The sequence below is a fragment of the Nycticebus coucang genome, chromosome 4 (genome assembly GCF_027406575.1).
Source record: "Nycticebus coucang isolate mNycCou1 chromosome 4, mNycCou1.pri, whole genome shotgun sequence".
Lineage (NCBI taxonomy): Eukaryota > Metazoa > Chordata > Mammalia > Primates > Lorisidae > Nycticebus > Nycticebus coucang.
The window spans coordinates 113,384,482-113,409,577 of NC_069783.1; the positions used below are offsets into that span (position 1 = coordinate 113,384,482).

Genomic DNA, 25,096 nt, shown 5'->3' on the forward strand with positions numbered 1-25,096 from the left:
TAACAATTATTCGTATTAGTGTTTTAATTAGGCACAATTGAATGTTTTCTTGGTTTCATGCCATTGCTAAATATATGACAAATGTAAATTAATATTTTTAAACTTTTCAGATATTTGGGTTTTTAAAGTATTTTAATAAAAATTGCACTTGTCAGTGCATTTACCCAAACATACATTTTTTTACTACCTTTACAATTTTAGAGTTTGTTGGCTGCCCAAATTGTATTTAAATTTCAGCGGCCCTTTCAAATAGGAACTCTGATTTCTTTGGAAATGAAACATCTTTACAGTCTTTATAAAAAGAGTAAGGGTGGCGCCTGTGGCTCAGTAGAGTAGGGTGCCGGCCCCATATGCTAGAGGTGGCAAGTTCAAACCCATCCCCGGCCAAAAACCGCAACAACAACAACAAAAAAAGTAACGGGAACACACTTTTTTTTTTTTTTTTAATTCTTCCTCTTTATTCATATTTTTAAAAATCTCTTTTTTTTTTTTGGTCAGGGCTGGGTTTGAACCCGCCACCCTTGGTATATGGGGCCGGTGCCCTACTCCTTGAGCCACAGGCACCGCCTAAGGGAACATTTTTGCTTTCTAGTTTGTAGGACCCAGAATTTAATAGTTCATTAACAATCTAATAGATACCTTTTTCACTCATTTCATATACAGTCACATTCCTTTAGTTGACCTTTGTGTTCTCATCCATTTAAAAACACGCAGAGTTTCATTAGAAATTTCATATCATCATCTAATTCATATGAAATATAGCCTATAGCCTGTGTGTTTGGGGAGGGTCAGTTTAAAATATTTACATCAGTACTAGGCTGGTACAGTCTACCTGATAAACTTACTTGAAATTGATCACATGTAGGTATCTTGAAACCCTAACACATATTGAAACCTTAGTTGAGTCTCTTTTCTGTTGTTTAATTTTTTTATTTTTTTACTGATAGCAAAAGAGCCAGATTTCTGAAGATCCTGAGAATGTAAGAGGGCACTTAACTGTGTGGATATTTCTTTTGTTAACACAGATTGATTGCAGATTAAAATGCTTATTGATATACTCAAATACTAATGGCATAATCTGACCTTGGGACATGGACCTTAATATTTCTGTGCATGTGACTTCCAAAGCAATTACATTTGTACCTTGAAGAACTTGTATGTAATGATTAAGCTATGTAAATTCATTTATTTAATGACAAGGCCAATGTTTGCTTTATAAAGAATTTTATCAAAAAGAAAAAAGTTCTTTTGTCTGGAGGCCTGGCCTTCACCTAATTCATAATGTCTTCTGATTTTATTTTTATTCCACAAGAGTTGATAAAACATACTAGCATAAAGCACGCTAGATGCAGAGTTGTAGGAATTCTGGGGAAGTTTCTCTGTCTAGTACTACTTCCGACGAGAGAAAAGGCAATTGTGAGACTCCCGGTTCTGACTGGTGGCCTTTTCAGTGCATGCCTACTGCTGGTCAGTGCATGCCAGTGCAGCTGACAAGACGTTCAAACTTCCTCGGCTGCTGCTACACAGGTTTTCCCTAGTTTGCGATAACAGAGGCAAACATTCTTCAATGAAGACACCAAGTGTTTTAAATTTATTGTTACGAAAGTGAGATTTTTCTAGTAGTACCAAAATTAGGCATGTGTTTTGTTTATCTTCTTCCTGATGATTAAGGTAAACACACAACACAAATCTTACCGAAGTGGCCTCCAGTGCACTGCTGCTTGGTGTACTCTGCCAACTGTGATGCAAGTTGAAAAGAGCCTGAGAATTTTTTTGCTTTGTTTACTACCACAAGAGAATGAAATTAAAACAAAAAACTATTTTTCTTCTTACCACCTCCTGGCAGCTGAAATAGACAACTCACGACTGAACTTTTTAAAAGGTTTTCATTCTGGCAGTGCCTGTGGCTCAAGGAGTAGGGCGCCAGTCCCATATGCCGGAGGTGGCAGGTTCAAACCCAGCCCCAGCCAAAAACCACAAAAAAAAAAAAAAAAAAAAAAAAGGTCTTCATTCTGAAGGGTTCCTTTTTGTGAAGCTACTTCAGTGATCTGGGTCTCTTCTCTCCTTCCAAAACAGGCTCCCGCTGCACCCGGTGTCAGTCTGCATGGGATCTCCCTCCTGCCTCTCTTGTGCGCTTCTTGCAAAGCCTTTGCTTTCCTTCTCGGTCCCCTATCCCAGGACTTTCCTCTTATGTCTTATTCTAAGAAAGAAATAATTTTAAAAGGAAGGTTTCCTGTTTAGTGTCACATTTTTATTATGTGCAGTGGCATGGAAGTGGATCACCAGTTCCTTGCTGTTAATTGATCAAATGCCACTCTAGAGCCCCAGATAACTTGTGTATATACCCATCAGTCAGGAGGCAGTAGCTGTGCTCATCTGGAAGATCTCTGAATGGAGAAAAAAAAATCACATTAAATGTATATTTGCCTTTTATCTGGAAGTAGGGACCTTTTACCAAGAGGACATTTAATACAGTGTCAAGAGAAGAAAGATTCTGTTGCCTTTTTGCCTTTTCCTAGGACTGTGGTTTGGGATTTCAGTTCTTAAGGCTATGACCTCAATTATGTAGATATGAATTAGATTCTTCTTTTGTAAAAGCAGGTAAAATTGAACAACTTTTGTCAAAGGCACATATGGACCAAGGGGACTTTTCAGACAATTAGGTTTTGAATTTTATCTCATTTTCAGAGTAAAGAGCTGAAGTGAAGAATTTTACTAAATTCTTTTTACTAAAAAGTGAAGAATTTTAAGTTTTTTTCACTTACCTTTTAAATGGTATTTATGGTTCATAAGCAAAGTGACCTCTTGAATGCATTGAAGTCCCTTGAGTACCACTAGAATGAGTGAAGGTGTGTATAACCTTTATTTTTACATTCTACCTTCTACTCAAGCTTTGCACTACTTTGTTTAGCTGCTGTTGTCATTTTTTCATTGCCCATATTGTCCAGACTGATAGATCAGTTAGAAACACAAAATATTTAAATTATTATGAGTAACAAGCTGCTGAGAGCCATTCCTTCAATAAGTTTTGTCATTCTGATAACTGATGATAACCTTTTGGGTAGGAGAGGTTGGGTGGGATGAAAGGTACATTTGGATATCTAGATTATTTCAGAGTGATTAAGATTCTGCAGCACTTATACATCTCAGAAAGAGATGGCCCTCTGGGTTCCCCAGTTAGGTTACCCCTAAGGATGTGGTGATGAGCATCTGTGAGAATGCAGTGTATCTGTGGGATCTCGGAGGCTCTGACTGCATTCGGATCCCACCAGCTCTTCGCGTGAATTCAAACTCATGTCTTTGTGTTGTGTCATCATTTCTTAGCTTTCTTCCCTCTGAGGGATAAAAATAATAAGCCCCTTTCCAGTTTGAGCTAAACTTTTTTTCTGCCTGAGCCCCTTAATTGATCTGCTTCAGAGATAGGAGCTGTGGAAGATAATTAACTGAATTTTGTCTTTGTAATTGATTCCTCCCTCCTTCTCTGAGACAGACAGCCTTTGGTAAATCCACTTTTAGACGGAAATTGAGCTTCCCATGGCTCCAGACTTGTCTGACATGATCATGTTGCTGAAAATCTCACAAATACCCTTCTCACCCATTTCAACAGAGGCCTCTGGTGTGACTTCCTTAGCTCTAGTTCTGGAGCCCCCTTTATTTAGGGTTATTACCTGACCCTTTCTCATATTAAATTTTATGCTACAACATAAGGATCTGCTATGAGGACTTATAGAACGCTTTAAGATTTTTTTATTCCACGTTTAAGTGAGAGTAATGATCATTTTGAGGGTTGATTTACTTTTTGAAGCCATTGAGTCAGTTACATACACATTAATGTCAAGTAGCCTTCGTGGGGAGGAGGGAAAATGATAGTTTAGAGGGATATTAACTATTCTAATTTGTGCTGATAAACTTCACTTATCAATATAACTTATATTTGGCTGCATGCATCTGATACTTTCATCTTGCTCACGTTTTCCATTTTTTCTTTCCAAAGAGACCAGCTCATGTCCCCTGTCCACCACCACCCTTTTGTCCATAGCGCTCATCCTCACCCCCAGCCTCCTCATCTCATTCCATCCTCTTCCCATCTCCATTACCCCTTTTGTTCATCCTTTGGCGGAAGGTACTGGTGGCTCAGCCTGCATGCCGCTGTCTCTCCTCTTGTGCTGGCATGTCATGGTGGCACTGTTGTGTTCTCTTCCTCTTCCTTTTTACTAACAGACGCAGACCAAACTGGAGCATGCCCGCATTAAGGAGCTTGAACAGAGCCTGCTCTTTGAAAAGACCAAAGCTGACAAACTCCAGAGGGAGTTAGAAGACACTAGGGTAATGGTTTTCACTATTTAATGAAGCAGACCCATGCGTGTGAGTGGTGGACACCTCGGGTGATGACATACCTCATAGCTGTCCTGAGCCTTGACCCAGTGGTTCAACTGAGTTTGGTCTTGGTACTATTCAGATATTCTTAAGCTTAGACTGGTGGGTAGGCACAGGTGTTTAATATCAATTTTTTTGTCAAAAGTAAAGACTCACTCCTTTGGTTAACTCAACCAAAATCGAGATCAGAAACTTTACAACTCTATAAACTAATGGATATAACAGTATTTGAAATTCTTTGTGTTAATACCTTGAAATACATTTCTCCAGTGTGCCACAAGCAGTCAATTGTCCTCTTGTTCTCATATTCATAGTTATTGGATTTTCTAAATAATCTTTTTTTATTGTTATTTTATTTTAGCTCTCTTTTCTGCCTTTTCCCTGGCCTCATGGGGGAAGGAAATAGAAACATTGGCTCTTTCTAATGGGAGTTAAGGACATTTTACCCCAGTTATCTTTTTTTCTTGATAGCTGATCTCTTTGTACCTCCCTCCTTTCTATTACCCAGGAGATTAAAATCTAATAGTCAGAAAGGAGAAATGTGTGTTGGGAACAGAATAGCTTCTTACTGTCTCTAGCTTGCTGTGTTTGGCCCTTGCAGTCAATACATTAGTCATGTTTTAGTTTGTTTATATATTAAAGCACCTATATAGTGCTTACTTTTTGTTCTAAGTCCTTTACAAGTATTATTCAGTCTCAACACAACCACAAGAGATAGGAGTATTATTTTTCCCATTTTACAGATAGGAACACGAAGGCACAGAAAGGCTAAATAATTTGTCTAAAGTCACACAGCTTATAGTGATAGTGGAGCCAAGATTTGCATCTGGGCCAATTAGCTCCAGAGCCTTTGGTCATAACCACCACAGAATGGAGTCTTTTATGGAAGTAATTGTATGCTAAAGAATTTAAAAAGTAATCAGAGTGATACACATATAAAAATAAGTATTGATGGGTACCTTTCAATCAGTCAGTAGCTAAATCGCCCACATTCTTTAAAATTTCTAAAATTACTCTGTCTTTGATCAAATTTGGTTTTTGTCAACAGTATTTGTAGAAGTTTTTCTTAGTGAGAAATCATCAAAAATGATGAAAGATGATTTTTAGATCTAGATGATCTAAAAATCTAGACAATTGAGTAATTTTCCTTTTCTAAATCATAAGTTTTTTTTTATTTTTTAAGACAAAAGAAAATATTCTCAGCCTCAAAACCAAAGATTTTTCCTGAGCATTTGGTAAGAAAAAAAAAAATGAAGTGGGGCAGGAATGGTGGCTCACAGCTGTAATCCTAGCACACTGGGAGGCTGAGGCGGGGGCATTGCTTGAGTTCAGGAGTTCCAGACCAGCCTGAGCTAGAGCAAGATTCTCATCTCTACTAAAAATAGAAAAATTAGCCAGGCATAGTGGTGTACTCTTGTAGTCCCAGGTACTTGGGAGGCTAAGGCAAGAGAATTGCTTAAGCCCAGGAGTTAGAGGTTGCTGTGAGCTACAATGACATGATGGCACTCTACCCACAGCAATAGAGTGAGACAGAGTCTCAAAAAATAGGCTCAGTGCCTGTAGTTCAAGTGGCTAAGGCACCAGCCACATTTATCAGAGCTGGCAGGTTCGAATCCAGCCTGGGCCTGCCAGACAACAATGACAACTATAACCAAAAAATAGCCGGGCGTTGTGGTGGGCACCTGTGGTCCCAGCTACTTGGGAGGCTGAGGCAAGAGAATCACTTAAGCCCAGGAGTTGGAGGTTGCTGTGAGCTGTGATGCCACAGCACTCTACCCAGGGTGACAGCTTAAGGCTCTGACTCAAAAAAGAAAAAAATAAAATAATAATGAAGTGGTAATTTTGTGCTGTTTCTTCCGTACATGAGAGTGAAAGAATTGACCTGGGAAATAAAAGAGACTAATGAGATTGAGTTCCTATAGTATGACTGGGTGTTGAAGTAAGGATATTTTTTTTTTACTTTTAAGCTCCTCTCTAATATCTTAGTTTTGTCAGCAAACATTGATGCTTTCTTTTTGTTCTGCATAAGAAGGCATCTATTTATAGCAGTGTTTTTCAGCCATTTTTATCTCATAGCACACTTAAACCTGTAGTGAAACTTCCCTGGCACACTTAAATTATGTTGATCAAAAAAAGAGTAAAATAAAAAGAATGTACTGGCTTGGCACCCGTAGCTCAGTGAGTAGGGCACTAGCCACATATACCGAGGTTGGCGGGTTCAAGCCCGGCCCAGGTCTGCTAAACAACAGTGACAACTGCAACCAAAAAATAGCTGGGTGTTATGGTGGGAGCCTGCAGTCCCAGCTACTTGGAAGGCTGAGGCAAGAGAATCACTTAAGCCCAAGAGTTGGAGGTTGCTGTGAGCTGTGACACTACCACACTCTACCAAGGGCGACATGGTGAGACTCTGTCTCAAAAAAAAAAAAAAAAAAAGAATGTACTTACTGTGCTTTGAACTTCTTTCAAAAATAATTTAATTAATGATCTTTAAAACTTTCTGTGGTACTCCTAAAATCCTCTCACTGAAAAATCACTGATTTACACCATGGTTTTATCCAGATATTTCAGATAAAAGTTTAGGAAATAGAACCTCTGTAAGTTGACCACCCAAGGCACTATAACAAACTGTTCAACATAAGGAGGTGGTCAACATAAGGAACTAGGCATTAGTACCTGTGGCACATGTCCAGTCTGTGAAATATAGGTCAACTCAAGCTGCTGAGTGCAGGGAGGTGGTCAGCTATGTAAGTTCTACTATATTTCTCTAACAAAATGTGTCTTCTATTGATCCTCACTCATGGATTACCAAGTATGAAAATAACCAGTGTGACCCATGTTCGTTTCATATCATCTACATTACTTTTTAGGAAGCACTTTAGAATTCCTTTTAGCCAATAAAGTCATTTTACAAACAGTATGCTTGGTGCCGAAGACATATTAGCAGAATACAAAATGATTCCTGACTTAATTTATTATCTCAACCTAGTGGGAAAGGCAGACACATGGGTACTCTCCACTGAGGGCAGACTTTGGGAAATAAAATAAAAAACAGAAGTGCCTTAGCACTCTGGGAGGCTGAGGCAGGTGGATTGCCTGAGCTCATGGGTTCAAGACCAGCCTAAGCAAGAGCGAAACCCTGTCTCTAAAAAAAATAGCCAGGCATTGTGCCAGGCACCTGTAGTCCCAACTACTCTGGAGGCTGAGGCAAGAGAATTGCTTAAGCCCAAGAGTTTGAGGTTGCTGTGAGATATAATGCCACAGCACTCTATTGAGGGCAACAAAGTGAGAGTCTGTCTCAAAAAAAAAAGAAGTGCTATACTTTATATGAAAATACCATCTAAAGTACAATCATATTATTTTCATTTTTTTACTTAGCTGTTTGTTGTCACTAAGAACTATTGCTCTATTGGATTTAATTTATTGATTCTAAAGACTTTGCAGCAAAGGGATTTGTTAATATTTTGTACCTTATTTTGAGGTAACAAATACTTGACTCTTCCCTGTTCAGAAAATTGTATGAAGTGAATTAATGTTTTTGACTGGAAGCATCTCAGTTCTCAAAGCACAGTAATTATAGTCAACTCTGAAATATTAATGACTTGAATATGCAGTTTGGGAGACCCAAGTGCTTTTTTGTCTTAAGGATGTTTTAGTCTTTATTGGTATTATAATCTGGAGTGGGCAGAGCAAATGGAAGAAACGTATCTATTATTTTCTGTCCAAATAAAGGCAGTGTGGGAGAGGAGTCTTAAATTCAGAGTTTTGGTCCTTAAAGTTCAGGACTCATTGCTGTTTTTAAATTATTTGTGTTCCCTTCTATTTCCCAGGTTAATCAAATAATTTTTATGCCCAAAGCTAGCATTTCCTACATGTTCTGTTCACTAAACTGACTGCCTAACAAATAGCAGAGGGAAATAATTTTCTAAGACTGAAAAGACACAGGTTAAGACAGTGTTTTTCCTAGCCCTGGAGTGCTTATTCAAAAAGAGCAGATTCCTGGGTACTCCGTCAGAGTACAGACAGAATCAAAATATGTGGGAGTAGCTAGAAACTTGTGTTTTAGACATACATTCCAGGTGACTTAGACCCATACTAATGTCGGAGAACCACTGGGTTAGGGGAACAAGATGTGTGCCCATTTTAAAATCCCAAAAGGATACTCTGTAAGATTCTTATGTATAATCGCAGGTAAGTAATCATTCTTACATTTGTCTTTTTAAAAAAAAGGTTAGTAAGTTAATTCTTCATTATCCACTTGAAGCTTTTATTCTATAGGTAATGTGTTTGAAACATTTGATAGGTTAATTTTAGATTTCTTATACCAGTGCTATCCAAATAGAAGTAACAATGTAAGCTACAAGTATACAGCTTAAAATCTTCTAGTATTGGCTCGGTGCCTGTGGCTCAAGCTGCTAAGGCACCAGCCACATACACCTGAGCTGGTGGGCTTGAATCCAGCCTGGGCCCGCCAAACAACAATGACGGCTGCAACCAAAAAAATAGCCGGGCGTTGTGGCGGGCGGCTGTGGTCCCAGCTACTTGGGAGGCTGAGGCAAGAGAATCGCTTAAGCCCAGGAATTGGAGGTTGCTGTGAGCTGTGATGCCACAGCACTCTACCCAGGGTGACAGCTTGAGGCTTTGTCTCAAAAAAAAAAAAAAAAAAGTCTTCTGGTATCCACATTAACTTACATTTTAGTAAGTTATAGGTGAAATTAATTTGAATAGTATATTTTATGTAAACTGATATACGTAAAATAATTTCACCAGGTAATCAGTATAAAAACAGGGTTAGGGTTAATTTTTTCTAAGTTTTCAAAATCTGATGTATATTTTATACATACAGCACATTTCACTTCAGATGAGCCACATTTTAACTGCCCCGGAGCCATACGTGGGCAATAGCTACTTTGAACAGCACAGTCTTTAAGATCCCCCTATTAGGTGAATAAACAGTTACGCATCCTGGATGAATATGAAGTAGGGTAGAAAAAATTGGCAAAATATGGAAGGTTCTTTCAGGAGGCAGATAATGAGAACTTTGAAAATTACTCTTTCTGTTGACTTACCAATTAATGGATACTATGATTTAAGTTTCATTAGAGGAAAAAAATATTTAAACTCTTACCTATTTTAGATTCCTTTAGTGCAGCGGTTCTCAACCTGTGGGTTTGTAACAATGAAAATACATCGTGGCATTAGGAAGGTTGAGAACCACTGCTTTAGTGTCTCAAAATGTTAGGAGTTTGCTGAAGATTATAATTTAGGACTGGAGCTACCCAAATTGGGTTTAAACCATTATTAACGGTTAGATACATTAACCTGTAATCATTTGCAACAGCTTGACTGCTGCTTGAGATAGGTAATTATTAAATATCTTCAGGATTAAGGAAAAGCATCAGTGATTTGTTATTTATTTATTTTAACTTTATTCAAATTAATATGAGGGTGCAATATTTAGGTTACATTGTTCTCACTTCCAGGGTAAAGTTCCATTTGTAGAAGAGTTCCTCACCCAGGGTGATTTGTTATTGAAAATTGTCTTTTTTTTTTTTTTTTTTTGACTACTGTTATTGTTAATAGGTGGCTACAGTATCAGAAAAATCACGTATAATGGAACTAGAGAAAGACCTAGCACTGAGAGTACAGGAAGCAGCTGAGCTCCGAAGAAGGCTAGAGTCCAATAAACCTGCTGGGGATGTGGATATGTCACTTTCTCTATTGCAAGAGATTAGCTCTTTGCAAGAAAAATTAGAAGTCACCCATACTGGCCACCAGACAGAAATAGCTTCTCTGAAAGAACATTTTGGAGCCCAGGAAGAAACTTATCAGAAGGAGATAAAGGCTCTTTATACTGCCACAGAGAAGCTTTCCAAGGAGAACGAGTCACTGAAAAGCAAGCTTGATCATGCCAACAAAGAGAATTCAGATGTGATAGCTCTGTGGAAGTCCAAACTGGAGACTGCCATTGCGTCTCACCAGCAGGCGATGGAAGAGCTGAAGGTGTCCTTTAGCAAAGGGGTTGGAATAGAGATAGCAGAATTTGCTGAGTTAAAAACACAAATAGAGAAAATGAGACTTGATTATCAGCATGAAATAGAAAATTTACAGAATCAACAAGACTCTGAGCGGTCTGCTCATGCTAAAGAGATAGAAGCCCTAAGGGCTAAACTGATGAAGGTCATTAAGGAGAAGGAGAACAGTCTGGAAGCCATCAAATCAAAACTGGACAGAGCAGAAGACCAGCATCTAGTAGAAATGGAAGACACGTTAAACAAATTACAGGAAGCTGAAATAAAGGTAAAGGAGCTAGAGGCCCTGCAAGCCAAATTCAATGAACAAACCAAGGTTATTGATAATTTTACATCACAGCTCAAGGCTACTGAAGAAAAGCTTTTGGATCTTGATGCACTTCGGAAAGCCAGTTCCGAAGGTAAATCGGAAATTGAGAAACTTAGACAGCAGCTTGAGGCAGCTGAGAAACAGATTAAAAATTTAGAGATTGAAAAGAATGCTGAAAGTGGCAAGGTTTGTATCAACATCCTTCATCTTTTTTTCCCATTTATTATCCTTATTTTGCATTATGTGTTACTTTTGAGTTCGGTTAATTCATCTGTAAAATTTCTGACTTAATTAAAACAAATTGCGTGGTCCTCCTGTTGAGTATAGTTTAGTATCTTTTGAGTATCTTGAGTATGGTTTCATCTGAGGAGATTAGAGAAAATAGTAGCTCAACCACATACCTTTATTTTGGCTGCCTATTACCTGAGTACCTTATCTAGTACTTTATGCTGAGATCTCTTGTTTAAGCTTAGTTTGAGTCTACAATCTCTATTTATAACAGCTCCCTAAGACAATGATGTTAAGGTAAATGAGTGAACAAATTAAGAGGGGAATTTATAAGATTATGTCCTTCTTTCCTGCCCACATTTGTTTCAGTATGTTTCAGTCATTGATAGCATGTAACAAGATGGTCCTATAAGGTTATATTACTGTATGTACCTTTTCTATGTTTAGATACATTTAGATCCACAAATACTTATCACTGTTGCCTATGGTATTCAGTACAGAGACAGTTGTAGCCCAGGAGCAGCAGCCACACCACCTAGACTAGGTATCTAGTTTTGTGTAAGCGCACTCAGTGATGTTCATGTGACAAAATCACCTAACTTCATAATTCTCAGAACATACCCTCGACCCTAAGCTACCCATGACTGTGATCGTCTGATTTATAGGGTTAAGTACTAAAACACAACATGAGCTCTGAGTGCTTCTTGACTCTTGTAAATGAAAGTGCTGTGATAAATAACGTTTATGGCAAAATTAAGGTTAAGACTCTAGAGCCCTTTCCATCATCAGTTGTGTTTCACTGGAGTTTTTCTGTGGCACAATGAGAACTCTTTTGCTTTTTTGAGGAAAAACTAGACAAGTGTGAATTTGGTCAAGGGATAGGAAATTATATGAAACATTCACCAGCTACATTTCATACTAACTAGTCTTGTTAAATGTCATCTTCACTTTTAAGGATTGTTCGAAGAATTCTTTCTCAGTCCTGCCACTAGTTGAGGTGCTGGTATTGATGCTGAATGTTCTGAGATTTTTGTGGGAGAAGCTGCCCTGTTGGCAAAGAAGGAAGGGTTGTGATGGTTAAATGGGGAGAGGTGAGGACAGACAAACAGCAAAAGTTTATTAAGTAACCATAGTTAAAGATAAATTAGTTATAGGAGATTTTTCTCAAATCTCCTCATGTGGTTCCTAAGTACCAGTCAATACACAAAAATTGATTAGAAGATAATGTGTAGCTAATGGTTAGTTCATTTTATTTACATCAAGATTTAATGCAGCAGTTCTCAACCTATGGGTTGTGACCCCTTTGTAACAATGAAAATACATCCTAGATATCAGATCTTTACATTACGATTCACAGCAGTAGCAAAATTATAGTCATGAAGTAGCAACAAAAATAATTTTATGGTTGGGGGTCACCACCACCTCAAAAATAATGAGGAACTGTATTAAAAGGTTGAGGCATTAGGAAGATTGAAAACCACTGATTTAATGAAAGCCAAGTTCTCATAACTGTTACCTAGCAGATTTTTAAATTTATTTTTATTGAAATGTTGAAATAATTTAAGCACATACAAAATTACAGAAAATAATGTATACATATTCCCATCACTTCTGTCTTAATGTTGTTTTTTTGTTTTTTGTTTTTGAGACAAGGGTCTCACTTTGTTGCCCTTGGTAGAGTACAGTGGCATCACAGCTCACACCAACCTCAAACTCTTGGGCTTAAGCGATTCTCTTGCCTCAGCCTACCGAGTAGCTGGGACTATAGGCGTCTGCCACAATGCCCGGCTATTTTTTGGTTGCAGTTGTCATTGCTGTTTAGCTGGCCCGGGCCGGATTTAAACCTGCCAGCCTCAGTGCATGTGGCTGGCATCGTAACCACTGTACTGCGGTTGCTGAGCTTTCTGTCTTAATGTTTTAAACTCCAGAAAATGAAACGGCTCATTTAGAAAGTAAGCATCTGCACTTTCTGCTTTAGATCATGCTGATATTTCCAAATTAAATTGAGGTATAGAAAAACAGTCTATTTTGACTATTTAAAATAGCTATATCCAGGGTGTCCATAAAGTTTGTGTGCAGTTTACTATGTTAAACTTATTTTTTTTTTTTTTGCAGTTTGTCTGGGGCTGGTTTTGAACCACCACTTCCGGCATATGGGCATGTGGTGCTGGCACCCTACTCCTTTGAGCCACAGGCGCCACTCTACTATGTTAAACTTCTAAATTGCACATGAACTTTATGTCCACCTTGTATAATCATATCTAGAACTAAATTGTTTGAAAAGTTATTGACTTCTTAAAATTAAAAAAAAAAACACCAACTTTTTATTCCTTTCAGTTTTTTTCTGTTCCATTTGTTTCTCATAAAGTTTTTGTGTTTGTTTTGTTTTTTCCATCTCATTCTTCTGTTTTTGTTTTTTTGTTCATTTACTTCTATGCCATGTAACTGTATGTTAGGCTAGTAACATCACCAAAGAGCTCCAGGGGAAAGAGCTAAAGCTTACTAATCTTCAGGAAAATTTGAGTGAAGTCAGTCAAGTGAAAGAGGCTTTGGAAAAAGAACTTCAGATTTTGGTAAGTACCTGTTGGGAGTCTGCATTTCAGGGTTTCTGGCCATTTCCTGTTCTTAAACTAATTCTCCATAAAGAGAAATATTGCAGCTATTTCCCTTCTTCAAAATACTGATCTAAATTGACTATATTAGTTTTTGGCTGATAAATACTGTACCTTGAGGGGAATCAGATCCCTCAAGATCAAACCCAAACTCGCAATTAAGGTAGGTATTACTTAAAAAAAAAAAAAAAAAAAAAAACAATCCCTTTGCCTCTAATAATGTATTGCTTTGGATTGTTATTGACTAGTTTCACTAAATACAGAGACCTTCCAAGTTACACATTGGACACAATTAGATTTTGTTTATAACAGGGTTCTTGTTCTGTGCCTTTTATTTTTTGGAGATAGAGTCTCTGGTGCCCTGAGTCTATAGAGTGCTATGGGCATCATAGCTTACAGTAACCTCAGGCTCTTGGGCTCAGATGATCCTTTTTTTTTTTTTTGCAGTTTTGGCCGGGGCTGGGTTTGAACCTGCCACCTCTGGCATGTGGGGCCAGCGCCCTACTCCTTTGAGCCACAGGAGCCACCCCAGATGATCCTCTTGCCTCAGTTTTTTCTATTTTTAGTAGAGATGGAGTCTTCGCTCAGACTAGTTTCAAACTCCTGAGCTCAAGCAGTCCATCTGCTTCAGCCTCCCAGAGTGCTCGCCTGGCCACCTGTGCCTTCTTCCATCTGCTTTGTGCCTACGTGGGGCAGCAAGCCACCAGCCATCCTGGTCATCCGTACCCTTTGTCGATGAGGCTGAGTACTGTCTAATGGAAAGAATGCAAAGAAATCTTTCTAATAACTCGGTTTATTCTGCCTTGAGAAATTACTTTTCCTTTTGTACATTTTTTCTCACCTTAATCTCAAGTTGTAAGACATAGTTTTTTCTTACCTTTTCTCAACTTTCTTCCTTCCCCTTGCTCCTGCCTCCTGCACCAAAAACTTGACCTCTAACAAGGCCGATAATCATGAATAGTACCAGTGGTACCCGCACATCATAGAAAGGGAAAGCTGTAGCTTACAGAGAAACCAGATAAGAGAAACATTAGCTAGTAAAGGTTAGTTTCCCAGATCTTTCACCTTCCTTCTTGTTCCCCATTTATTACACTTCTATGCTAATAATAGTGGTAAGTAAAATTTTGTGATTTTCCCCCCTTATCTAAGTGCCAATATTACAATTTTCTACTTTTGTTAATGGTAAGTATATACACGTAGCTGTGCTCTTCAATATGGTAGCTGTTGTGCACATATGACTCTATAAATTTAAGTGGATTAAAGTTAAGTAAAATTTGAGATTCACTTCCTCAGTTGCACTAGCTACATTTTAAGTGATCAATGATGATCACATGGAGCTAGTATTCACACAGTAGAAAACATTTCCATCATTAAGGAAAGTTCTATTGGACTGTTCTGGTATATAATATTTTAGCTACATTTTGAGAGGTTGGCCTGGGAATCACCATTTTGTGAGTTGGTGTCATTTGAGAAGATACTGAGTTCCACATCATTTCCCTTCTCTCCTTCCTAAACTTTCAGAATGCTTTGCCTTTTTTTTTTAGAGACAGAGTCTCACTTTGTCACCTTCAGTAGAGTGCTGTAGCATCACAGCTCACAGCAACCTCCAGCTCTTGGGCTTAGGGATTCTCTTGCCTCCCGAGTAGCTGGGACTACAGGCTATTTTTTTGTTGTTGTTGTTGTTGTAGTTTGGCCGGGGCTGGGTTTGAACCTGCCACCCTCGGTATATAGGACTGGCACCCTACTCACTGAGCCACAGGTGCTGCTCCCCTTTTTTTCTCTTTATTAATAAGTTTAAAGAGTTTTCCTTCATGTACTCTTAAGAGAATATACGCCACCTTGATCCTGGCTTTGGGAATCAACACAGGTGGCTTTGATGGATGTGTGGCTTTGAATGCCCATCTTTTTATAATCCTAGTTAGTTAGGAATACTCATTTAAAAATTCTTTTGGTATAGCTAGCTCAATGTTTATTTCAGGACAACCAGGAGAATGATTTTTTTTTTTTTTTTTTTATTTTGGAGACAGAGTTTCACTCTGTCACCCTGGGTAGAGTGCCGTGGTGTCATCATAGCTCATAGAAACCTCTAACTCTTGGGCTCAAGGGATCCTCTTGCCTCCGTTTTCTATTTTTAGTAGAGATGGGGGTCTTGCTCTTGCTCAAGCTGATCTGGAACTCCTGAGCTCAAGTGATCTATCCTCCTTGGCCTCCTAGAGTGCTAGGATTACAGATGTGAGCCACTGTCCCAGGCCAGGAGAATGATTTTTATTTTATTTTATTATTATTTTTTGAGACAGCGTCTCAAGCTCACAGCAACCTTTAATTCTTGGGCTCAAGGGATGCTCTTGCCTCAGTTTTTCTACTTTTAGTAGAGAAGGGGGTCTTTTGCTAAGGCTGGTCTCAAACTCGTGAACTTCTGCCTTGGCCTCCCAGAGTGCTAGGATTACAGGCATGAGCCAGTGCGCCAAGCCCAGGAGAATGATTTTTATTTAATTTTTTAATTAAATCATAGCTGTGTGCATTAATGCAGTCATGGGGTACCATGCACTGGTTTTATATACAATTTGAAATATTTTCATCTGGGAGAATGATTTTTAATTGTCCTGTTTACAAAAGAAGACCGTGAGCAGTAGGTAGTGGATAGACCTTTTTTGTTTTAAGAGTACTTGACACAGACCTAGATTCAAGATGTTTGACTCAGATTACTCTTAGAAATAAAATATTTCATGGAAATAAATATTTCAGAGTTCTGTTCATTGTCTCATGCAGATTTCTTTTTTGTTGTTGTTGTTGTTTTTTTTTTTTTTTGAGACAGAGTCTCACTAGAGTTCTGTGATGTCACAGATCATAGCAACCTCAAACTCTTAGGCTTAAGCGATTCTCTTGCCTCAGCTTCCCAAGTAGCTGGAACTACAGGTGTCCGCCACAATACCCAGCTATTTTTTTTTTTTGGTTGTAGTTGTCATTGTCTGGCCAGGCCTAAGCTGGGTTTGAACCCACCCGTTCTGGTGTGTGTGGCTGGCATCCTAGCTGCTGAGCAATAGGCGCCTGTGCCTAAGTATGTTAGTTTTAATGAAATAAGACCAATAATAAAAAAAAAAGGAGTTAGCATTGTAGTTATAATTGATAGAAACTTTTATCTTTATAATTTGAAATCTTTCTATTCTGAATATCTAATTCTTCTTCTTTAGAAAGAAAAATTTGCTGATGCTGCAGAGGAGGCGGTCTCTGTTCAGGGACGTATGCAAGGTATGTCTTACTAAAGGGTGAGTAGATCATTAGAGAATATCACACACTCAGGCTGGAGCCAGCCTCTGGAGTACTCAGAATACATACTGCCCATAGTCTAATTTCTCTATCCTGAAATTCCTGCAAGTGCCCAGGAATGCTGAATTCCACTAGCTTTCCGAAAAGCCTCAAACTCCCAACTAATCCTTTCTTCTTTTGACATTAAGCTTGTTACATAAAATGTAAGTATTCCTGGCTCGGCTCCATAGCTCAAGAGGCTAAGGCGCCAGCCACATACACCTGAGCTGGCGGGTTCAAATCCAGCCCAGGCCCGCCAAACAACAATGATGGCTGCAACTAAAAAATAGCCAGGCCTTGTGGCGGGCACCTGTAGTGCCAGCTACTTGGGGGCAGAGGCAAGAGAATCACTTGAGCCCAGGAGCTGGAGGTTGCTGTGAGCTGTGATGCCATGGCTTGAGTCTCTGTCTCCAAAAAAAATAAAATAAAATAAATAATAAAATGTAAGTATTCCTAGGAAAAATATTATCTTATTTAAGCTTTTGTCATCAACAGTTTTACCAAGCTTTAGTTAGAAGGAGAGGAGAGATGAGGGGGAAAGGCATGCCTGGTCCTGCCTAATGTACAGATTTGAGAGGCAAAGGCTGGCTGCACACCTGCTTCCTGTGGGTTCTATATAGCGTTGTGATTTCTAATGGGACTTTTTAGTATTCCTGTCTTCTCGAGTCTCACAGGCATATGATTTGATTGGGTTGTAAGACACCCAGTCTAGATGGATTATTAAATATGAAGGATACTAAACTTTTAACTTTATCCTAAATAGAAACTGTAAATAAATTACACCAAAAGGAGGAAGAGTTTAACATGCTGTCTTCTGAACTGGAGAAGTTGAGAGAAAATTTAGCAGGTAAGATGATGTCTCTGGTTACCAAACATTAAATGCAGTAGGTTTCCCAGGTTTGAGACAGCTGTAGAATGTTACATATCTACTATGTTCCTCTTCTCTCTTTTTTTTTTTTTTGTGGTTTTTGGCCGGGGCTGGGTTTGAACCCGCCACCTCTGGCATATGGGACCGGCACCCTACTCCTTGAGCCACAGGCGCCGCCCTGTTCCTCTTCTCTCATGATGGTGAAGATAACATGATGAAATACTTCTTTGAGGTCTGTAACTTTCACCAAGTCCTTTTTGCTCTGTTTTCAAAAGAGCCAGAATCAACCACCTATTATCCACTCCCTCTGTTCTCCTTGCTCCAAACCAATGAATATCTTTCATCTGAACTATCATGATAGCTGTCCATCCAGGCTTGCTGCTCTGCCCTTGCCCACTTCAGTCTGTTTGCAATACAGTAGACAGAGTGGTCCTTTTAACAGGAAGTCTGATGGTGTTGCTTCTTTCTTTAAGATTATCCAGCAGTCCCATTCCACTCATTGAGAACTGTGGTCCTTACCAGGCCCATTACCCCTTGGGTTTCATCTCGGACCACCTTCTCCTTGCTTATTGCACTCCAGCCCTATTGGCCTCCTTGCAAATACATTCCTGCCCAGAGACTTTGCACTGTCTCCCCTTTCCCCTCACATCCTTCAGGCTTTACTTGAATGTCACCATCTTAGAGAGGATCCATAAGGATTTTAACCTTCCCAGCTCCTTTCCCTGCCTTTATTTACTTACTTTTCCTCTTAGCACTTACCACTTTATTATACTATTCCTTTTCTTTATCTTGTTTGTCTGTTGTCTTTGCTATAATGTGATTTTCATGAGGGCAGGGATTGCCATATAAATATTACCAAGGCAAGGATACACTCATTAAGTTTTTGTTGATTATAACATGGCAGTGCTATTCTTTTTTCCATATATATTTAGATATGGAGGCAAAATTTAGAGAGAGAAATGAAAGAGAAGAGCAGTTGATAAAGGCAAAGGAAAAATTGGAGAATGACATCGCAGACATAATGAAGATGTCAGGAGATAATTCTTCTCAGCTGACAAAAATGAATGATGAATTACGTCTGAAAGAAAGGTATGTATAAATATGTTAATAAGAGTGCGGTGTTAGGTTGGGCTCTGCAGCAGTATCTAGGTGAGAGGGGAGACAGAACATTCAGGGTTGTTATGCTTAAAGTTTCTTGCCTTTGTTTCTTTTTATTATTACCTCATTGTGCCTTTGGATCAACTGTTTAACTTTCTAAAATGGGTTTTATGATTCTGACCTGTCAAGGACAGAGTTAAGGGATATAATTTTTTTTTTTTTTTTGGCCAGGGCTGGGCTTGAACCCGCCATCCCTGGTATATGGGGCCAGCGCCCTACTCCTTGAGCCACAGGCACTGCCCGGAATACAATATTATTTATAGACTTTCTGATGACTTGTGAAGAAAAAGTAGTAGTTTACCAGTGGCAATAACATCTTTTACAGGTAGTTAAAAATATTTTCAACTTATTTAAATGTAATGGTAAGTAATATTTATTAAGTGCTTACTGTGTGCCTGGCACTATGCTTTACATAGAGTACATGGAGTATATTTTCTGATTCTTAGCTGTAATCCTATGAGGTGAGTGTAGCATTATTCCCATTTTAAAGAAAAAGAAGCTGAATCTTACTAGGGTTAAGTAACTTCTCTGCTTGCCTGAGGTTCCAGATCTGGGAATTCTAGTACCAGAGCCTTTGCTGGGTTTTGTTTTGTTTTGGAAATAAGAGTTTCCCTCTATTGTCTTGAACAGAGTGTAGTGGAATCAGCCTAGCTCACTGCAACCTTAAATTCCTGGGTTCACGGAATCCTCCTGCCTCAATGTCGTAAATAGTTGGGACTACAGGTGTCATGATACTGGCTAATTTTTCTGTTTTTAGTAGAGACAGGATCATGCTCTTGCTCAGGCTGGTCTTAAACTCCTGACCTTAAACATTCCTCCTGCCTTGGCCTCCCAGAATGCTAAAATTAGAAGGAGTGAGCTACTACACCTGATCTCTTGCATTTCTTACTATATTGTATTTCCTTAGTACTACAGATTTTTTTTGTTGTTGTTGTTGTTGTTTCAATCTTAACAGCTGTTCTTGTCTCCATTGTGAGGTTCTTGTTGCTTTGATTTTTTTCTTTGAAGAGCAAGCGTATGAAAATCAGATGTTTTCATCTGTAAGTCAAAAACTTTTATAGGACATTTCACGGGCCATTAGAATTCTACTTTTTAAAGTATTACTATTTGCAAAGTTGTGTTTATATCTAGCTATTCACCCATATGCAATTCTGAGTCATGGGTGATTGGTGACTAGGCCTTGATTGGGCAGCTTTGGTCAAACTTGCTGTGAGGCAGGTGCAACTACGCAGGTGGTTGTGGTGCAGTGCCTTCAAGAAATTCCACTTCCGGAAGTAGGTGTTCCCCAAGGTGTTCATCCAAAAATGTTCCCCAAGTTTCCCTCCTATGTTCTCTGATTCATCCGATAGACTGATTTCTAGGTCAGTGTTGCATGTTTTCTATGCATCTTTGGCCACAAGGTTCTTTTTAAAGTAGAATTTCAAGTTATTTATTGTTATTTTTTGTTGTTGTTTATTGTTGGGGATTCATTGAGGGTACAATAAGCCAGGTTACATTGATTGCAATTGTTAGGCAAAGTCCCTCTTGCAATCATGTCTTGCCCCCACAAACTGTGACACACACCAATGCCCCACCCCCCTCCCTTCGTCCCTCTTTCTGCCGTCCCCCCCCCCCCCATAACCTTAATTGTTGTTGTTGTTTTTTTGTGATTTTTGGCTGGGGCTGGGTTTGAACCCACCACCTCCAGCATATGGGACCAGCGCCCTACTCCTTGTGCCACAGGTGTTGCCCTATTTATTGTTATTTTTATATCTTCTGTTTACAAGAGGCACTAGAATAAATTTTTTCTGTAATCTAGTCTGCTAAAATTTTGAAACGTTCTGAACACTCGTTTTCTATAATGTTTATTTTTCATTCATTTTTCCTTATTGACATAAAGTAATAAACCTTCACAATTCACTCTAAATAATGTCTTTGTAACTATTGATATTAAAATTATTCTCAAGCCAAGTTTTTTTTTTTAATTGTTTCAGGTTAATTGAGGGTACAAAGAATTAGGTTACAATGTTTGCATTTGTTAGGTAAAGTCCCTCAAGCCAAGGCTTTTTGTTTTTTTTGAGACAGCGTCTCACTTTGTCGCCCTTGGTAGAGTGTCCTGGCATTGTAGCTCACAGCAACCTTAAATTCTTGGGCTCAAGTGATCCTCTTGCCTCAGCCCCACAAGTAGCTGGGACTATATGTGGCCACGACAACACCTGGATATTTTTTTAGAGATAGAGTCTTGTTCCTGCTCATGCTGGTCTTGAACTCACGAGCTCAGGCAGTCTACCTGCCTTGGCCTCCTAGAGTGCTGGGATTATAGGTGTGAGCCATCATGCCTGGCCAAGTCAAGTTTTTTTATTTATTTCAGATGTTATTAGTTGCTCAAACCTTTTATAATCATTAATACAATACAATTTTTATTGTATATTTTCTTTTTCTTTCTTTCTTTCTTTTTTTTTTTGAGACTCATTCTTACTCACTCTCACCCTGGGTTGAATGCCATAGTATCATAGCTCCCCACAACCCCAAACTCTTGCCTCTGTTTCCCAAGTGGCTAGGACTATAGGTGCCGGCCATAACGTCCAGCTAGTTTTTCTATTTTTAGTAGAGATGAAGCCTTGCTCTTGCTCAGGCTGATCTTGAACTCCTGAGCTCAGGCGATTAACCCACCTTGGCCTCCCAGAGTACTGGGATTATAGGTGTGAGCCACCACACCAGCCAATAGTATATTTTTTTTTCTTTTCTACCAGTTCACCAAATCTGCTAGCATATATTTTCAATATAATTCTTAAATTTAAAATATTCTTGACACCTTGTATTGAAACGTGTTCTAGGTATGTAGAAGAATTACAGCTAAAACTTACAAAGGCTAATGAAAATGCAAGTTTTCTGCAGAAAAATATTGGGGAAGTAACTCTGAAAGCTGAACAGAGTCAGCAAGAAGCAGTTAAAAAGCATGAGGAAGAAAAGAAAGAATTGGAGAAAAAACTGTTGGACCTGGTAAGGAGAGAATAAAGGGTACTGGTTTGTTGGTGAGGAAGGCACAGGGCAATACAGCTAAGGCTAGCTGACTTATTCCTCCACTTGGGGTTTCTGTAGGAAAAGAAGATGGAAACAAGCCACAATCAATGTCAGGATCTGAAAGCCAGGTATGAAAAAGCCAGTTCTGAGACAGAAATCAAACATGAAGAGATCCTGCAGAACCTACAAAAGATGCTGTTGGACACAGAGGAGAAGCTGAAGGCTGCACAAGAGGAGAACAGCACCTTGTTGGAGGAGATGGAGGAACTGAAAAAGCAAGCTGACAGAGCCAAAGTATGTTGTGGGAAAGAATTTTGTTATTGCATTATAGCTTGCCTGAGTTCTGCATTGAGGCTGGGAGGCTGCTTAGAAAGCAGCAGCAAAATGGCCTGTGCAAATGTTGACCTTCCGAGCATGTGGCATGGTGGTGAATTGTATTTCCTACATCTTTAAGCATTTTGTGCCAGCTGCTGTTCCTTCTTGGGGATGATGCCTACATTCTTTCCCCTGAATGTACTGTGTAGCCACCACTCTCTTGCTGCTTGTTCCCCAGCTGTCACAAAGATTCTTGTGTTGCCTGAGCTCTGTCTGTCTGCTTGTTCCTCTAATCTTGGCCATTCTTACTGCCACTTTGCACTAGGGTTAGGAGAGCCATCTTACAGAAAAGTGAAGCAAGTAAGTAGAGAATCAGGGCTGGGGAGGGCCAGATTGGAGGAATAGAGTTTTGAGAATTCTAAAGAGGGCTTTTTATGTCTCCAGGAAGGTACTGTGAGCTTGTTTACAAGGAAGTTGGATTTAAGAATAGTGAGGAAACATCCTAATAGTAGATTGAGTAGAACTCTATATACTTGATTTCATTTTATGGTGTCAGGATTATATCTGTGCTCCAGTATACTTCTTGACTCTGTTACTTTAATGATGTTCAACCTTTCTACTACTATTTAACTTTTTTTTTTTTTGAGACAGAGTCTCAAGCCATTGCCCTGGGTAGAGTGCTGTGGCATCACAGCTCACAGCAACCTCAAACTCTTGGGTTTAAGCGATTGTCTTGCCTGAGCCTCCTAAGTAGCTGGGACTACAGGCGCCTGCCACAACGCGCGGTGGCTATTTTTTGATTGTAGTTGTCATTGTTGTTTGGCAGGCCCTGGCTGGATTCGAACCCACCAGCTCTGGTGTATGTGGCTGGCACCCTAGCCGCCGAGCTACAGGTGCTGAGCCTACTATTTAACTTTTAATTGCTCAAAGAAAAGCAAGTATTTGTCTTTATTTATTTTGAATGTGTTAAAGAAATATTTATACTACTTTTAAGAGTTTAATGGAAATTATATATAGAACTTGAAACTAATCCCATTAAAAACCTCCTATTGAACTGGGTGTGGTGGCTCATGACTGTAATCCCAGCACTCTGGGAGGCCAAGGTGGGCAGATCAACTGAGCTCAAGAGTTCAAGACCAGTCTGAGCTAGAGCAAGACACCCCCCCCACACTAAAAATAGCTAGGCATTGTGGTGGGTGCCTGTAATCCCAGCTACTGGGGAGGCTGAGGCAAGAGAATCGCTTGAGCCCAGGAGTCTGACGTTGCTGTGAGCTATGATACCACAGTACTCCACCGAGGGCAACAAAGTGAGACTCTGTCTCAAAATAAATAAATAAATAAACAAACCTCCTGCTAAGTAAGTGGGCTGTGACATAATGTGTCATGTGAGAGGCCAACATTCTCTTTCTCCCACATGCTGACAGTAAAACACTGCAGTTTTAGGAGCCATTTAACACTGGATATGATTCCCAGATCTTTTGTCTTTATGGTTTCCATTATCTAGAGAGACTCCAGGTTTTTAGTGTGTCCTTTAAAATGTTGCAGCCTAACCAAACTATAGCATTCCAATAGGTTGTATAAGGTCTTGCTGATTTTGTTTATTGGTTTTGTACAAGGGCCATTTGGTTAAAATGCCAGGATTATTGCCCCTCCAAAGTTGTCTGGATAGCTGACTTCAGTGCATTTTAGTGAGTCACGGACTCTGAGAATCTGATGAAACCTAGGGATATTTTCCCAGGAATGTTTGCATGTGCACTCAACAAATTTTTTTTTTTTTTTTTGTAGAGACAGAGTCTCACTTTATGCCCCTTGGTAGAGTGCTGTGGCATCACACAGTTCATAGCAACCTCCAGCTCCTGGGCTTAAGCGATTCTCTTGCCTCAGCCTCCCGAGTAGCTGGGACTACAGGTGCCCGCCACAGCACCCGGCTATTTTTTTGTTGCAGTTTGGCCGGGGCTGGGTTTGAACCTGCCACCCTGGGCATATGGGGCCGGCGCCCTACTCACTGAGCCACAGGCGCTGCCTGCGCTCAACAAATTTTATATATAATTTTGGGACTTTAATAGAGCCCTAAAATCTTCATGTTCCTAGTTTAAGAGCCAGTGGTCTGTGTTTGTAGCTATGCTAATACAGTAGCCACCAAGCCTTGTGAAACAATTTAAATTTGTTACATTTTGATAAAATTAAAGGCCACATCAGTTGTACTCAGCTGCATTTCATGTGCTTAGTAGTCACATGGCTACTATACATTTATATCATTATAGAATTTTCTGGAAAGCCCCAGTATAAACAGTGTGGTCAAATTATCTTATAAATTAATTCTTAAAAAAAAAAAATCTATTCGTTTTGATCACCAAAGCCTAGAGATTAATCTGTATTTTTATAGGTGATAGGGATTGAATCACTCTCAGCCCAGTGACTGTCTTTTAGTAAGTAAGTTCTTGCAGTAAGTTTGAAAGACAACAGTTTATTTTTCCCTTGTTATACTCCTTCTTTTTTTAGTTAAAATATACTCAACTTTTTATAGTTCTTTGAATTGGGTTTTCAAAAATTCTTCTATGAATCCTTTCTATATTAGAAATAATTAGATAATTAGAATGGCAGGAAAGAATCTTATACCCTGATGTCAAAATCAAGCTACTATATTTTTATTTTCTAGATAAATAGGTAGCTTGATGTCAAATCAAGCTACCAGGAATAATTTCATAAGTTGTTTCAGAGATGAGATAAGCTAGTAGATGTATAAGCACTTTAAAAAGCTAAACTTGCTTTGTATTATCTGTATTATGGGCACTATTTATTCATAGTTTGTTTTTCCTGTTGTTCAGATAGTTTCTATAAGTTTTATTATAGAAATTTTTTAACTTTTATGATTTAGGTTATATTATTT

The 25,096-nt window shown here is 39.0% G+C and overlaps 1 protein-coding gene across 12 annotated transcripts in view; it reads left to right on the forward strand.

Moving 5' to 3' along the window:
* CLIP1 (CAP-Gly domain containing linker protein 1) overlaps nucleotides 1–25,096 on the forward strand; it is a 159,902-nt gene that overhangs the window by 79,023 nt on the left and 55,783 nt on the right. For 6 of the 12 annotated variants that reach the window (XM_053586959.1, XM_053586960.1, XM_053586968.1 and 3 more), the window contains 9 exons: nucleotides 948–980; nucleotides 4,222–4,326; nucleotides 9,958–10,902; nucleotides 13,401–13,517; nucleotides 16,748–16,805; nucleotides 17,626–17,709; nucleotides 18,663–18,819; nucleotides 21,705–21,870; nucleotides 21,970–22,185. In XM_053586959.1, the coding sequence (XP_053442934.1) occupies nucleotides 948–980; nucleotides 4,222–4,326; nucleotides 9,958–10,902; nucleotides 13,401–13,517; nucleotides 16,748–16,805; nucleotides 17,626–17,709; nucleotides 18,663–18,819; nucleotides 21,705–21,870; nucleotides 21,970–22,185 (1,881 nt within the window). The remainder of the gene's footprint in view (nucleotides 1–947; nucleotides 981–4,221; nucleotides 4,327–9,957; nucleotides 10,903–13,400; nucleotides 13,518–16,747; nucleotides 16,806–17,625; nucleotides 17,710–18,662; nucleotides 18,820–21,704; nucleotides 21,871–21,969; nucleotides 22,186–25,096) is intronic. The other 6 variants (XM_053586972.1, XM_053586969.1, XM_053586964.1 and 3 more) reach the window with 5 other exon arrangements.